Source organism: Corythoichthys intestinalis, chromosome 10 (assembly GCF_030265065.1).
Source record: "Corythoichthys intestinalis isolate RoL2023-P3 chromosome 10, ASM3026506v1, whole genome shotgun sequence".
Taxonomy (NCBI): domain Eukaryota; kingdom Metazoa; phylum Chordata; class Actinopteri; order Syngnathiformes; family Syngnathidae; genus Corythoichthys; species Corythoichthys intestinalis.
In genome coordinates this window covers 42,609,654-42,627,523 of record NC_080404.1, presented here as the reverse complement: position 1 = coordinate 42,627,523, position 17,870 = coordinate 42,609,654, and the positions used below count along the sequence as shown (strand labels likewise).

General features: G+C 37.0%; 1 protein-coding gene across 2 annotated transcripts in view; it reads left to right on the top strand.

Annotated features, from left to right (window-relative positions):
* Window positions 1–7,838: 7,838 nt before the first annotated feature.
* The window catches only part of valopa (vertebrate ancient long opsin a), a 45,717-nt gene continuing 35,685 nt past the window's right edge, over window positions 7,839–17,870 (top strand). For both annotated transcript variants that reach the window (XM_057848005.1, XM_057848004.1), the window contains exon 1: window positions 7,839–8,476. In XM_057848005.1, the coding sequence (XP_057703988.1) occupies window positions 8,113–8,476 (364 nt within the window). In that variant the 5' untranslated portion in view covers window positions 7,839–8,112. The remainder of the gene's footprint in view (window positions 8,477–17,870) is intronic.

Below are 17,870 nucleotides of genomic sequence, written 5' to 3'. Positions count from 1 at the left end.
TTTCCCCCAAAATGCTTTTATATTACAATACTTTAGTTTGAGTTTTAGATAAAGGGACATGCACTTCAAAATGTTTCTTTAGTTGTTTTTGAAAACAAAGGTTTGAATCGAACGTTGTATCGCCTGAACCAATAACCATGAAAGTTAGCATAAGTCAATACTGATTTATTTTTGCATTGGTCATTCAGCCTAGCAATTAATTAGGTTCATATTTTTGAGATATGTAGCCCTGACGCCCGTTCAATAATCTGTTTGGTTTTATTAATTTCCCGTCCCCAGCAAAAAGTGTACAGGCAGGTTATGCTGTTATATCGTCCCTACCCATGTTGAGACCAAACTTACGCTTTTGATACACATGAAAGTATAAATCAATACAGATTTATTTTGCATTGATCATTTAGCCTACCAATAAATTAGGTTCATATATGTGAGAAATGCAGCCCTGACCCCCGTTTGGTCTTATTAATGTTCCGTCCCCAGCAAAAAGTGTACATGCAAGTTCTTTCTTTCTTTATTTTCCCTTCAGGCATGACAAATCCAAACATACAGCATTTATATGTGTTTACAATTAATTCAACCCGAAAAGAAAAGGGCAGATGGGAGAAGCCGAAGCTTATTGAAACCTGCCCCCAGTATACCATAGGACGCAGAAAATATCGAATAACAATTTTTGACATTCAGATTGTTTTTTGTTTTGTTTTTAATTTAACCATCCCCTTTGATTGTTCATTAAGGTTCTGCTGTTATATAATCCCTCCCAATGTTGAGACCAAACCCAAACCCTTAGGCATTGTTTAAGCGACTAGCTCCATTGGGTGTTTAACCCCTTCAGTCCTGCATTTTTTCTACTGGGAAAAACAATTTTTTTCACAGATTTTTATTCTACTCAAATACTAGAACAAAGTGCATTATTTTTGGTCGGGGATATATCGTATATCCTGCTTTTATTGGTTATTTTCAGTATTAATGTTACATTGTTTTTAATGAGAAATGAGCACTTATGTTTGCTTTTTTGAAGTTGAGTTCTGTCTTAGCCATTTTCAAAAAATACAAAAATAGCAAAGTGGCTTGCAAAAACCTCATGATTTGATTTCGGTGGTTAAAGTTTCGTCCAATCGTTACCCAGAAGTGGCTATAGACCCTACTCACGTGACATCACAGCCACGCCCCCGCGCCATGTTGTCCGGATACTAGTCATGTTAATGCATTAGCGCTTCGTAAATTCCTCCTATTATGGCGTGTTTTTCTGCTCGTTAACATTAATAATCAAAATGGTGAAGTCGTGTGTGGCGGTTGGTTGCAAAAACAAAGAAGATAGACGGAGAGACTTGAATTTTTACCGTATTCTGAGAGACCCGAAGAGGAGACCGAGATTGACTGCTGCAATTCGACGAGAAAACTGGGCTCCAAACGACTACCACAGATTATGTAGTAGTCATTTTATATCTGGTAAGATGCATTTAATATATATATAGAGGGTTTTGGGCTGACAACCACAATTAAGATCATTGCTAGGCTAATCGCCGACAACATACACTCAGACGTTGTGAATGAACTACCTGAAAATATATAATTATAAGGGAATAATCAGACAGTTGTCATACAATTAATTTACAATTTCACTATTGAGGTCAAAAGCCAAAAAATAAATTCAACTAGGGACAATCTGGAGTAGTGCTACCGCACTTCATATTTATTACGTATTATATATGTATGTAGTGAGAGTGCTATCGCTAAACCATATAAACATTAAAAGCCCTAGCTCCATTGACAAATGATATGAAATACATTAGACTTGACAGTGGATGTTAGCAAGAACAAAAGATTTTGAATTGAAAATTTCGTAATTCACCTTCCAAGCACAAGATTCCTGCCGAATTTTCATGTACGAGGACATGTTTCACCCAACCAGCAACGTAGCATTTATAAGCCTCCAAGCTCTTAAAGTTTTTCAAACTTTCGTGAGAATAGGCTGATTTTGTGTGGACAAGATAGTTGTAAATATCAGGATATCAGATGTCAGGCGAAGCCAGCGGGTCGAAAAACATCGATTTAGGCATCAAATACGGATCTGGCGAATGGATAAACTGAAGCTTTTCCACGTAACGCCTTTTATGCAACGGATCCAATGAGTTTACAGCGTCAGATAACACCGGGGCTTCCATGAATTGCTCTATAACTTGCTCGACTAATTGAAAACAATGAGAATAGGTCTGAAAAAGAGGTACAATATGGCGGCCGGAAACAGCGACACGCCCATTTTGTGACGTAGGTGAGTAGGGTCTATAGCAACTAAATTCAGTGTATTTATTGATTGAGAGACACGAATGCATCGTGTCCTTCAGCCGCATGCTCAGGTCTGAAAGGGTTAAGTTGAAAAATCCAAGAGAATTTAGGCTGAACTGAAAAGATTCTTGTGCGGGCCATATTCAATAATACTGTGGTACCAGAGATTGCGCTAGACTTTTTCGTTGTCTGTTATTTTGACTGACAGGGTCATAAAAATCCGGTCATAATCTATTTTTACCCGTCACTTAAATTTTTAAAATGATAATAATGACATATTCAATAGTATTTAGTTTTCATTCATTTTTAATTAATATTGTAATGCTTGCTTGGCGGCAAAAAATTAGACACGGAAGTCGTGGTATTTTTCTCCCTCTTTTTACACTGCTTACTGCCAGCAACACCAACAAAACAACAACTCCGCCCCCAAAGAAAAAGAGGCAACTATATACACAGGCGGCAATCTAGTCCACCAATTGGATGACGCGCAGGCACACCGGGTGCACCAATAAGAACCTCGCGTTGATGTGTCAATCACGGTGCCGCCGCCAGATCCTGGTGATGTTACAATATTCTGTCCGAACAAGCTTAACAGAATCCACACCGTGCCATCAAGCATATGAATATGTAACTTTTTCTCCGCAGTGACAAAAACAGCTGACTGTGGCCCCAGTAGGTAGGCTACATATGGAACAATGAAATTAACAGTTCACCTGCTGTGGCCTGAACGCAGTCTTCCTCCTGGTGCGCATGGACTTGAATTGCGTGCCCGCTTGTGCATAATCAAATGTCTCAAGTGGGATTCCTTCAGAGGCTATTGTCATGAGGTTTTGGACTTTTGCCTCGGACAGACGACTTAGTTCGGACACTCAGTTGCCTTGACATTTTTCCGATTAAGGCCAACGACGTCATGCATTAAGAGAGACAATAGCTAATTAATATGCTCACTCGCCACCCTGTGGTCTGGGGTGTGAATTGCAACCTGTCACAATGACAGATGGACTTCAGTTTTTTCCGTCACCGTTTTAAAAAAACGGTCAACGACGGAAAATATTCGGTTAACGCGACCCCTGTGTGGTACCTCGGCAAACGATCGCTTCAACACACGATTTTTTCGATATCCGACGTAAAATTTGACTCGCCATTGGTTTCTAAACTCACCGGCCACTTTATTAGCTACACCATGCTAGTACGGGTTGGACCCCCTTTTGCCTTCGGAACTGCCTCAATTCTTCGTGGCATAGATTCAACAAGGTGCTGGAAGCATTCCTCAGAGAGTTTGGTCCATATTGACATGATGGCATCACACAGTTGTTGCAGATTTGTCGGCTGCACATCCATGATGCGAATCTCCCGTTCCACCACATTCCAAAGATGCTCTATTGGATTGAGATCTGGTGACAATGGAGCCCATTTGAGTACAGTGAACTCATTGTCATGTTCAAGAAACCAGTCTGAAATGATTCCAGCTTTATGACATGGCGCATTATCCTGCTAAAAGTAGCCATCAGAAGTTGGGTACATTGTGGTCATAAAGGGATGGACATAGTCAGCAACAATACTCAGGTAGGCTGTGGCGTTCCAACGATGCTCAATTGGTACCAAGGGGCCCAAAGAGTGCCAAGAAAATATTCCCCACACCATTACAGCACCACCAGCCTGAACCGTTGATACAAGGCAGGATGGATCCATGCTTTCCTGTTGTTGACGCCAAATTCTGACCCTACCATCTGAATGTCACAGCAGAAATCGAGACTCATCAGACCAAATCGATGAGCTTATGCAAATTGTAGCCTCAGTTTCCTGTTCCTAGCTGAAAGGAGTGGCACCTGGTGTGGTCTTCTGCTGCTGTAGCCCATCTGCCTCAAAGTTCGACGTACTGTGCATTCAGAGATGCTCATCTGCCTACCTTGGTTGTAACGGGTGGTTATTTGAGTCACTGTTGCCTTTCTATCAGCTCGAACAAGTCTGGCCATTCTCCTCTGACCTCTGGCATCAACAAGGCATTTCCGCCCACAGGATATTTTTTTCTTTTTCGGACCATTCTCTGTAAACCCTAAAGATGGTTGTGCCTGAAAATCCCAGTAGATCAGCAGTTTCTGAAATACTCAGACCAGCCCTTCTGGCACAAACAACCATGCCACGTTGAAAGTCACTCAAATCAACTTTCTTCTGCATACTGATGCCTGGTTTGAACTGCAGGAGATTTTCTTAAACCATGTCCACATGCCTAAATGCACTGAGTTGCCGCCATGTGATTGGCTGATTAGAAATTAAGTGTTAACGAGCAGTTGGACAGGTGTACCTAATAAAGTGGCCGGTGAGTGTATGTCTGATGGCATGCTCGAAATACCATGATTTATGACAGCACTGCAGTTTCTTTTTTTTCCTGCAAGAAGGACGCACGGCGGATTTTCTTGTGAGAGAAATCAACATGGGTTTCAACAATGTTAGTGCAGGTGGTGGAAAAAGGAAAAGGTGAGGCTTACCATTGAAATGAAGATGGAAATGATAGGAAAATATGAGCGTTGTGTCCGTGAACTGGCTGACAAAACAGTTGTAGAATGTCTACGATCTCGGCAGGCCTCGTCCGTTCGCCAGTCTTTATAAATTAAGATGACAATTATTATTATTGTAACATTGCCAAAGAAATCGCTAGCTTCGTCAGTTTTTTTTTTTTTTATCATTTATTTCAGAGCTTGTGCAACACAACATGCCTTCTGTCCCCCATAGCTGACGCCCAACAACAGAACAGGAAAAGTGAAAGTAAAAACTAATGCACTCTCAGCCATGCAGTGCGTTCAGGTACACCACGCAAAAATAAATCTGCCACATTAGAACCAGATTAGTTACATGATTGCAGGTATTATTAATATTATTGCTAGTATTATTCCGATTTTTATTCATATTTTTTTTGTTTTGTTCTTTGTAATTGCTAGTTGCAATATCAAAAGCAGTATTTATTAAGGATTTAGTGTAGGCTTTCAGGCTGTGGAACGAATTAATGGAATTGTATTCTTATGGGAAAATCCTGCTCGACAACTTTTTTTGATTGAAGTAATGTTTGGCGTTTGGGCCACATTTTGGCTAGGACATTTGTGTCATTATTAATCAATAAAAGATAAGTTGCTTCATACAAAATATATATATTTTCAAAAGAAAAATCATTTCAATCAAAAAAAAAAGAAAAAGTGATCATAGAAAAAAGTTTTTGAATGCGAAGAAATATTTGAGACTCAAAAATTTGCATTTGAACACTTAATTTTTCATTTAAAAAGTTTTAATTGATTTTAGAAATCCTTTTTGTGTTTGGGACATATTATGGGTAGGGCATTTGTGTCTAAATCATTCAATCCGCCAAAAACTTGCTTCAACTGTAAAAAAATATTTTCACTCCCTATTTTTATTTTTGAAAATGATATGCACAGCAAATGACCGTCTAAGGCGCTAGTCACATGATCTGTTCGAAAAATAATTTAGACCCATTATAAAAATACATTTTTTTGTTCATTTCATTCATTTTGTTGTTTGTTTTCTTGCTTTACAACTTTTAGATATATAGGAAAGTCAATTACATGCAATGACACTTTTCGGCCACTAGGGGGCCCTGGCCCCCCTTTAAACTCCACTTATGGGTTAGTAGCTTCTTTAGAGTACCTTTTCATGATATGCAAATTTTTTGAGATAGGGATTTTTGTTTTTTCTTGACTTTTTTTTTGCCAAAATCATCAATATTAAAACAATAAAAGGCTTGAACTATTTCAGCTGTGTGTAATGAATCTAAAACATATAGTAATGTTAATCAGTACATTACAGAAAATAATGAACTTTATCACAATACGCTGCATATTGTGATGCAGATTTTAAGGGGGGGGCAGGCCCCCCTGGTGGCTTAAAAGTGTAATTGCATGTAATTGACTTTCCTACATATATATAAAAGTTGTAAAGCAATAAAACTGCAACAAAAATGAATTAAATGAACAAAAAAACTTTAATAATGGGTCGAAATTATTTTTCGAGCACCTTAGAGAGTCATTTGCTAAGTATATATATATATTTTAAAAATTCTATATATATATTAGAGAAAAAATATTTTTAAAAAAAGATTTTTTCTTTGATTGAAAATATGTATTTATTTATTTATTTATTTTTGATTGAAGCAGCGTTTTGGGGGATTGAATGCTTTAGACACAAATGTCCTAATCATAATATGGCCCAAACACAAAAAGGATTGCTTCAATCAAAGAAAACTTTTTCAATGAAAAATTAAGTGTTCAGATTTTTCAATGTCAAATATTTTTTCACATTCAAAAACTTTTTTCTATGATTGAAAATTTTCTTTTTTTGATTGAAGTGATTTTTCTTTTTGAAAATCTATATTTATTTGAAGCAACTTATTTTTTGATTGAATAATAGAGAAAAATGTCCAAGCCAAAATGTGACCCAAACACAAATCAACATTACTTCAATCAAAAAGTTGCTTCAATCAAAAATTAATCAAAGAAAAATAGCTTTCACATGCAGTATTTTGAGTTTCAAATTTTTTTGATGAAGCGACTTTTTTTTGGCTGAAAATATATATTTTAATCCAAGCATTTTTTTTTTTTTAAATTGAAGCAACATTTTTTTATTGAATAACCTATATATTGCCAAATGTATCACATTTGATGCACCTAAAATTTCATGATTTTGAGACTAATTCAGAATTTTGACATTTCTTTTTGAAAAAAAAAAAAAAAATGATGGATGCAAGTCAACACATGCATCTGCAGGTTCCATGAGAAAAACAAACAGGATCTGAGCGCTTATTACACATATTCATTTTGACTTTTCTTTTTACAAATTTGAAAAAAAGGTTTCATTAGGACCTTATTTTTCAAATTTTGGGATTCTCTGATAATTGCTTCATATTGCTGGCATTCAAGGGATAAAGACACAAATCTACCTCCGTATGGCTCCGCCCAGGGGATACAATTTTTGGCTGGGGTAACTACATTGGCACGACACCGGCGGGCGTACCAAATTTAATGGATGACGATCTTAAAAGTATATTGCCTAAGCAGCCTGATTTAGAATTCCCCTCAAGAATGATGGGAAACAAAAAACGCTCATTGTCAACGTATTATATTGTTGGGAGTTAATTCTATTGCTGACACTGTGTTTTGGGATCATCAACATGTTGTGCCCCACCTGCCCCAAAAGTCAAACTCCGCCTATGAATAGGCACATTTTATGAGAAGGACTGATACTTTTTTAGAGTAAAAAATATTTTAAAATTCATGAAGTTTAAAATATGAGCACCCGACGCATGAATGAACACTGTACCCAAAACCGCGCATATATCTAACCTGTTGATGGGATGTTGCGCACAATGTGATGCACTTAGCCTCTTAAATCCCTCGTAATAATCATCTTTTTCGTGGAGCTAATGAAAAGCGAGTGGATCCGTGACACTTGGAGGAGGATGAGTCCTGTTTATACTCACTGGGCGGGAGGGCGTATAGGACCATCATCACAAGCCTATAAAAGAGACCCCTGCAGCCTGTGAGGCGTCCAGTCCAGCGCGCACGTCGCTGCAGGTCTTCTCTGCGCTCACGCGTTTTATTATATTTTATATGTTTACACACTTTTTTGGGTGGGTCTCGCTCTGCGCTGCTCTGTCATGCATTTTGGACCGCGTGGATCTCGACGCGTAAACTTTATTAAAGGAAAGTTGCGGCGCGGGTGAGATTGTTTGACTTAATGGTCACAATATGACCAAAATCCGGAGTTTGTCGGCGTTACAGACATCAAGCAAGTAGTGTGCGCGCACTGTGGACATGGACTATGGAGGCTTTAAGTCTCTCCGTCAACGCAGTGTCCTACACTGTGGCGGCTGAGCTGAGTCCGATCGATGACCCATTCGCTGGACCCATTCAAAATATCGCACCGTGGAACTTCACCGTTCTGGCCCTACTCATGTTTGTGGTCACTTCTCTTTCTCTAAGCGAAAACTTCCTCGTCATGTTTGCCACTTATAAGTTTAAACAACTCCGACAACCACTGAACTACATTATAGTGAACTTGGCCATTGCAGACTTTCTAGTCTCTCTCACAGGAGGACTCATAAGTTTCCTCACAAATGCAAGAGGTTATTTCTTCTTGGGCCGCTGGGCTTGCGTGCTGGAAGGCTTCGCTGTCACTTTTTTCGGTAGGTGCATGTCTTTTTCATTTTTGTCAGTTGCATTGTTGTGCCAAGCAGTGAGATATTGTGCAAAAGGGATTTTTTGTAGTGTAACTGTCAAACTGGAACAAATAATTGTTAAGAAACAAACAAACACACATAGTCAAATGAAAAAAGAAAGTTGTTTGGAGTGTAAAAAAGTTATAGTTCAACTATAGAGTAAATTACAGGAAGTCTTGATGGACACTCAGATATGAAATTTACTGTATATGACGAATATTGAGGTTGTGTGGCAAAAATGTTTTAAATTAGAGTAGTTCAGATACTTTATTACTGAAGAGCAGAGACTGAGGATGAACTGCTGACTGCTATTCAACAGTTAAAACATGAGCAAGTGACTATTTGGCAATTTGAAAAAAACATTATGAGCAATGATGTATTTTTGTTCATCATGGTTGTATTTTATTATGAATATTATTTTTATTTATAATTTAAAATTACATTTATTAATTTGAATAATAATAATAAAACAAATTTGATGAAATTACAATAAATAAAAACAGAAAAATACACTGATTATGGACCCAAGTAATGCTCTAAAGTATACATTAGGGCTGTCAAAATTATCTCGTTAACGAGCAGTAATTCATTTATAAAATTAATCCCGTTAAAATATTTGACGCAATTAACGCACAAATGTCCCGCTCAAACAGATTAAAATGAGAGCACAGTGAAAGGTGTACTTGTTGTGTTTTTCGGAGTTTTGCCGCCCTCATCAGCACCCATAAGCATTGTGTAAGTAATTATTGACATCAACAATGGCGGGCTACTAGTTTATTTTTTGATTGAAAATTTTACAAATTTTATTAAAACAAAAACACGAAGAGGGGTTTTGATATAAAATTTCTATAACTTGTCTTTTAAGAACTACAAGTCTTTCTATCCATGGATCGCTTTAACAGAATGTTAATAATGGTAATGCCATCTTGTTGATTTATTGTTATAATAAACAAATACAGTACTTATGTACCGTATGTTGAATGTATATATCAATCTTGTGTCTTATCTTTCTATTCCAACAATAATTTACAGAAAAATATGGCATATTTTATAGATGGTTTGAATTGCGATTAATTGCGATTAATTACGATTAATTAATTTTTAAGCTGTAATTAACTCAATTAAAAATTTTAATCGTTTGACACCCCTAGTGTATATATATATATATATATATATATTTTTTTTTTTTTTCATGGTAACTCATTGCCGTCCAATCAATTTTGACTGGGAGTCTCAAATAAATGTTCATTGCAAGCAAGGGCGTAGGTTTGCATAGGGACGGTAGGGACATAACACTACCAACTTTTCAGGATGCTGAAATTGTCCCCACCAACTTTTAAGCAACCCTATTTGCATTCTATAATGGCTTCAATTCAATTTCAATTCAATTTTATTTGTATAGCCCTAAATCACAACAAGGTTGTTTCAAAGGGCTTTGCAGAGGCAATTCAGTTATATAGGTCATTTAGATTGTCTTCCCATATGTTGTAAGAAGAATTGACCCGACCATTATTAAGTGAATTACAGTACCTCATTATGTTCAGACTTACATTGACCCCTTTTCATTTACTGAATGTGCCAGTCCATTTTCCCCCTCAAACGCACATTTGATTGGCTGATGACTTGACACCCCCCCCCCCCCCACGCACACACACGCATTCACAGCCCAATAGAAATACAACATGCTGCCTTTAAAGACGAGGGACATTAGAAGTTTTTTTTGTCCCGCCAGCAGAAGCCACTGTAAGTAATGTAAAAAGATGTCAATGCTGTGGAGGTCGGGGAACACACCACTAACAAAAATCTGTGTGAATTTCTCAAACTCAAGGAGGAAGCTGCGCTGAGAGAAATATCCTCCTGTATGTTTTCTACTGTTAACGTTAATCAAACTGGAAGAAATGTAGTGAATGAAGGAGTACCCCTTTATAGATGGATTATAGAATTGATTTACAAATTTGTATTTCTTATGTATGTTAATATAATTTGTGTTCAAATATTGCAATTTAAATTTGCAAATAAAATCCAGACATTTATTCTGGAAGTTTTCAAAATGTTTCTTGAGTAGTTTTTGAAGACAAAAGGTTTGAATCGAACAGTGTATCACCTCAACCAATACACAGAAGAGTTAGTATAAGTAAATACAGATTTATTTTGCCTTGATCATTTAGCTTATCAATTAACTAGGTTCATATTGGTGAGAAATGTAGCCCTGACCCTCGTTCACCCAGCCTGTTTGGTCTTATAAATGTCCCGTCCCCAGCAAAAAACAGTGTATATGCAGGTTATGGTGTTATGTCGTCCCTACCAATGTTGAAACCAAACCTACGCCCTTGCTTGTTTGGATTAAAAAAAAAAAAAAAAAAAAAAAAAAAAAAAAACTAGGGTTGTCAAAATTATCGCGTTAACAGGTGGTAATTATTTTTTTTAAATTAATCACATTAAAATATTTGACACATTTAACGAAACAGATTCAATCAACAGATTTAATCAAACAGATTAAAATGACAGCACAGCGTAATGTCCACTTGTTACTTGTGTTTTTTGGTGTTTTGTCGCCCTCTGCTGGTGCTTGGGTGCGATTAATTTTATGGGTTTCAGCACCACATGAGCATTGTGTCATTATTGACATCAATAATGGCGAGCTATTAGTTTATTTTTTGATTGAAAATTTTACAAATTTTATTAAAACTAGGGCTGTCAAAATTATCGCGTTAACGGGCGGTAATTCAGTTTTGTAATTAATCACGTTAAAATATTTGACGCATTTAATGCACATGCCCCGCTCAAACAGATTAAAATGACAGCACAGTGTAATGTCCACTTGTTATTTGCGTTTTTCGGTGTTTTGTCGCCCTCTGCTGGCGCTTGGGTGCGACTAATTTTATGGGTTTCAGCACCACATGAGCATTGTGTAATTATTGACATCAACAATGGCGAGCTACTAGTTTATTTTTTGATTGAAAATGTTACAAATTTTATTAAAACCAAAACATTAAGAGGGGTTTTAATATAAAATTTCTATAACTTATACTAAGATTTATCTTTTAAGAACTAAAAGTCTTTCTATCCATGGACCGCTTTAACAGAATGTTAATAATGTTAATGCCATCTTGTTGATTTATTGTTGTAATAAACAAATACAATACTTATGTACCGTATGTTGAATGTATATATCCGTCTTGTGTCGTATCTTTCCATTTCAACAATAATTTACAGAAAAATATGGCATATTTTATAGATGGTTTCAATTGCAATTAATTAATTTTTAAGATGAAATTAACTCGATTAAAAATTTTAATCGTTTGACAGCCCTAAAAAAAACATAACAAGTTAACAATATACTGTCTAGACTTGACTTTAGAGATCATGTGTCTTTTTCTAAAAAAATCACTTGAAAGTTAACACTTGAGACGTGTTTTAAGAGACTTGTCTTAAGATTTGGTCCATCTCTTATTGTATGTAAACATCTATCTACAGGTGTCAGTGTTGGAACATTTTTTGTTTGTAACACCTTTAAAGATGATCATCAATACTGTATACTCCAGATTGCACAAAAGTCATCTTACTGACATTACATGAAATCATCCGTTACATCCTCTTGGCAAAAATAGGTCAAATGACACATCCTCACCATCAGGAGTTTTGATTAATGGCCATGCTTTAAAAATACTAATAAATAAGGAGCATGATCAGGGCTCTGTTTTCAGAGACAGCAACCAACGCGTCTTGATTTTCGTATGAGCGCAAAGTTCGCTGCGTGGATGTCAGATGATTTTCTTTTGTAAATATGACAACAGCAAGCATCAAACCCAATGAATTATTAGATAAGCCAGGGTTCAGCAACCCGCGGCTCTAGAGCAGCATTGCGGCTCTTTAGAGGTGCCCTAGCGGCTCCCCTGAGCTTTTTCAAAAATGTTCGAAAATGGGAAAAGATGGGGGAGAGAAATTATATTTGCATCATACAACAGAGTAGTAATGTCTCTATAGGATGCACTGCAGGGAAATAAACATTTAATCATGAAGGCTCATTATGTATTTGCTGCCAATTTAATAATTTTGATAGTAAGCTAAAATACCAAATATAGATACATAGAGCATGTGTTGCCTTCATTATGAGGCTTTAAATTTTTTGCGGCTATAGATATGTTTTTTTCTTTTGGTCCAATATGGCTCTTTCAACATTTTGGGTTGCCAACCCCTGAAATAAGCCAATCCATTGAACACATTATTATTATAATGTTTAAATCACTCCAATGGGAGCTTCCTACACATCTTTGAAGTAGTACCTATCTGATTGTTATTCAAAAGGACATAAAGTCAAAACTCAATGGCCTAATACAGGGGTCCCCAACCTTTTTTTCACCACGGACCGGTGTTATTTGGGTCTTTTTTTCACGGACTGGTGTTCTGACAAATTTTGCAACCCATCAAAAATTGCAACGATGCGGTTCTGCGCATAACGTTAAACATAGCCACAAAATGCACAAATGCAGGGATTCCAAAGTAAACACTACAAACTTTCTTGAAAGAAAGGAATATTACCTTACGTTTGATCATGAAAGGACTTGTAGAAAAGTTCTCCTCAGATACATCCTGCCATGTAAGCTGCACACAACAACTTCACACCGCTCTCACTATTAACGACTTCGCCTTGTCATTAAACATTAATTAAGAAGCCCGCTTCACAAGATACGGCGTTGGAAATTGTAGCAAGGTTTTCAATGCTCTTGTAGCGATGTCAGGATATTCCAGAATGACTTTAATCCAGAACCTCGGTAGTGTTGTTGTCTCAAATGTACGTTTAATAAGGTCGCCGTCATTTGCGATCTCTACAAGTTGATCTTCCTGTTGCACAGACATGCTCGAATCACTCGGTTTATTCACAAACGGGTCACGAATCCACTCCTTCGCAGTTCGTGGGTCTTCGAGGTTGTAGGCTCGTCAGGTGCCCTTTTCGCCGTAAAAATATCTCCAAAGACGTCTGTTTTCCAGTCATCTTCGCTCGTGTGGGGGCTAATTATTTCCGGGAACTAATGTGCTGCGCCCGCGGCCTAGCCATACATTATTATCGAGGACAAGCGCACATAGATATATTATATACACAAACAAGATGTACTGCTAGCAGTCCAATCAATGGATTTCTATGACGCCATTCTAATCTATCCCGTAGTATTATATCTAGAGTAGACAGGGATATTGGTGTGTTAAGCAGGGGCACAGGGTTAATTAGCAGATGGGGACCCCTGGCCTAATGGTCTCAGAAATAACTGAGTTGCAATTAAAGAGAACTACTAAGTGTCTGATTACAGATAAGTAGAAAAGGCAATAGGAAATGACCAAAATACAGTACCCAATTAAAGCATGCTAAATGGTCATCAACCACAATTCGGTATCAGTACACAAGCAATAATGCTGGGTACCACGTAGCTCACACTTAAGGTACATAATGTCACTAAGGAAACATAAAACATGTACCGTGATATTCAAACTATAAGCCGCTACTTTTTTCCTTCATTTTGTAGTCCAGTGCGACTTATTTGTCGATCTATTTGGGTTATTAGGTAACACTTTATTTGAGAGCTGCGTCATAAGACAGTCATAAGACCATTATAATTATGACATGACACTATCATGGGCATTACTGAATGCTTATGTCATTAAGTGTCATCCAGCAAATTGTGTAACTAACTCTTTTTATGTCCAGCTTGGATCTTTTACATCCATTCAAAAGTGAGATAATTTGCCAGATAACACTAAATGACATCTGTTATAAGCATTCATTAATGCTCAAGACAATTTCATGTCATAATTATGATTGTCTAATGAGAGTCTTACTGCGCTACTGTCAAATAAAGTGTTACCAAATACCATAACTAGCAATTAATGAAACAACTGGAACAGTAACTGAAGAAATAATAAGCACAGAACATTAACTTTGTTATTTACATCTGTAGCGCTGCAATGCATGCTAGGAGGCATGTTGGACAACAACAGTGTTGACAGCAGGTGGCAGCAGAGGTTGACTCTCTCCCCCAAGGGAGCAGTGATGGCCGAATGAAGCTTCTTTAAGAGATGAAGCTTTGCGGCAAATTGGTTCAAAGCTTCATGGTGGTTCATTTGGTCTTATGATGCACCTGTGTTACCGGTTTCATATCTTTTGGTGTAAATATCCCATAATACAGTGAGGACAGCTGTGGCTTATAGTCCAGTGCGGCTTGTCTATGAACAAATGCCATTTTCCTGCCAAATTTGGTGGGTGGTGGCTTATAGTCAGGTGCGCCTTATAGTGTGAAAATTAATAGTAATAGTGTCTTAAAAAATCACTTATGTACAGCAGTTGGTTCAAAAAAGAATAAGCCATAAAAAATGAGTTCAGCTGCACAAATGTCAATGAACTTCCTATTTTCCTATCTTCTTGATTTTCGTCCCGCATGTGCACGTGCATACACTTTATACTGAGATCCCCCTGGCACCTTCACTACTGCAGTTATCAACTTTCCACCAGCACACTGTGAGTGTTCAATATGCACACACAATTACACATCTCCTGGAAACGTCTAAGGTTTAACATAACATAATGCTTCTGAAGCTTCGGGGGGAAATATTGTCGACCTATTTTCGTGGTCGACTTACCCAACTTTTTTCCCCCTCAGCCCTGATCTCATGAACTCAGCTGGTGTCAGCTTTTTACCACTGTGCGCCACTTATCTTAAGTGAGTTACCCGCAACGTGACCAATGTCGTGAATCGGTCCAAGATCTGTGCTGAGAGTCTTCTGAGGACAAAATACAGTAAAATTTTATTCAGTCAAAGATTCCTTATTGGATTTGGTAATAAGATAAAAAATCCCACATGGGCATTATGAATGGCTAGCCGGTTATAAACGAATAATTCAAATGATGTCCTAATTAAAGAACTTGGAAATGTTACTGTCAGTGTAAAAAGTTAATATCCTCTGCAGAAAATATGAAAAATCTGATGCAATTAGGTAAGTATTTTACGCAAATGTAACTTTCCTTTTAGTGTAATTACACTGTGCTATGCTCAGTTGTACTGTATACGCTATTAGGCATGTGCTGGTATGAGATTCTAACGGTATGATAACCCTAAGCAAAAATATCACTATTTCACGGTATTGCAATTACCGCTCTAAAATGTGTTATTTTGAGCTATACTCAGGGGTGAAAGTGGGCCAGAACGGTCAGGAAGGCAGTTCCGGTATAAGATTCAGGGCCGGAATGCTGCTCCGGTACACGGTGCTTTGATTCCAAAAATATGATGGCAACTGTCAAAATGCTATGTAAAAAAAAAAAAAGCTAAGCTGCCACACATGCATTTCATCTCCAAGAATTAAACAATCTATCAACATCAGATTTACATACACAAGTGTTAACAACTAGCATAATAAAGTGCTTGTGTAGCGTAATCCGTTTCCACCGATATTTATTATGTATTTTATTCCACGGACGGCATGGAGGTGTCCCCAGCTGCTGCAGTTATCTGAGTCTGACGATGATGAGTCACGTCAGTGCGAATGCACGCAGCAAAGCAAAACACCTGGACTCATTTATCCGTTAAATTGGCTGACATACTGACATGTGATCAGCACAGATAGTTAGCTCTGTTGGGTTCAAATGTGCATGTTTTCTGGAACAGCAAAAAAAAAAAAAAAAAAAAAAAAAGTGTTGAATGGATGCGACAAAAAAGGGCAATGCAACAGAAAATGGGTGAAATCTTTAAGAGCAAGGAAAGAGTTGAGGAGGCTTATTTATCATATTTAGTTCTATTTGCTCTGATGGGGAGGTTCAGAACATCTTAGATGCCAATGTGCAATGTTCATTTATATTAGGCTACTTATTCATTTCCTTATTATTTTAAAAAGTCAATGTTTGCACGATCTTCAAAATATATTCCATTTCACTATGCATAATATAAGTCATTTGTACTTATTTTTCTGAATGTATGTTACTTATATCTTTATTATTTAAAAAAAAAAAAAAGAAAAAGAAAGCAAAAGTAAATGTTTACATTAACTTCAATTGTAATATACATCCTATGTTCTAGAGGGGTTAAAATTGAGATTTGGCTTTAAGTATGTGAGAAAATGAGGGAAAATAAAAATTAGGAGCTGGAGGTTGGTTGGGGTTATTGCTGTTTTTGTTAACTTTTATTTTGCAAATCATTGGAAAAAAATACAATTTTGAATGAAAATCAGTGTTTGTATGTGTTATAGAAATAACTGTGCTAAAACAGTTTTCTTTGCATTTCAGTAGTTTTAGGAGGTTTGACCCCCACTACCCCCAAAATGAATAAATAAATAAATAAATGAACAAAATTTCTGGTTCCGTGGCGACCTTCACGTCGGGGAGTTCCGGCAAGAAATTGTAGCCACTTTCACCCCTGGCTATACTGGATATACACACTCTGTCAACACAGCTGCCAGAGAAAAAAAAAAAAAAAACCACAGGCTGTATTATGAAAATGTTATTTTGAACAGATGTTTACAATGGCGGAAGACCTAAATAAAAGTAGGCTCATGTTGGAGAGGAAACTAATTTGCAGTCTTGGCATGTTAATTAGTCATGTTATCTGCCTTGTTAAAAAAACGGACTATTAGGCGCACCTGACTATAGGCCACCAGCCACCAAATTTGACATGAAAATGGCATTTGTTCATAGATAAGCCGCACTTGGACTATAAGCCGCAGTTGTCCTCATTATATTATGGGATGTTTACACCAAAAGATATTGACTGGTAACACTTCATTTGACAATGGCATCATAACACTGTCATGAGACCAAACGAACCACCATAAGCTTTGAACCAGTTGACTGCAAAGCCTTATTGTTTCAAAAAGCTTCATTTGGCCATCAGTGCTCCCTTGGGGGAGACAGTCAACCTCTGCTGCCACCTGTTGTCAACACTTGTCATCCAACATTCCTCCTAGCATGCATTGCGGCACTACAGATGTAAATAATCATCAAAATTCATGTTCTGTGCTAATTATTTCTTCAGTTACTGTTCCAGTTGTTTCATTAATTGCTAGTTATGGTATTTGGTAATATTTTCTTGTATAGTAGTGTCATAATACTGTCATAAGACAGTATTATGACACTACTATACAAGAAAATATTAAGTCATAGTTATATAAGTCATACTTACCGTATTGGCCCGAATATAAGACGCCCTGATCATAAGACGACCCCCTCTTTTTCAAGACTCAAGTTTGAAAAAAAGACTTTTTGAACACCAAATTAATTTTTATACAGAAAATAATTACAGTACATTCGAAACGAAAAATATAACAATATATTTGAGAGAAAAACCATGTTATTTTGCCTCATTCAAATTTTAATATCTGA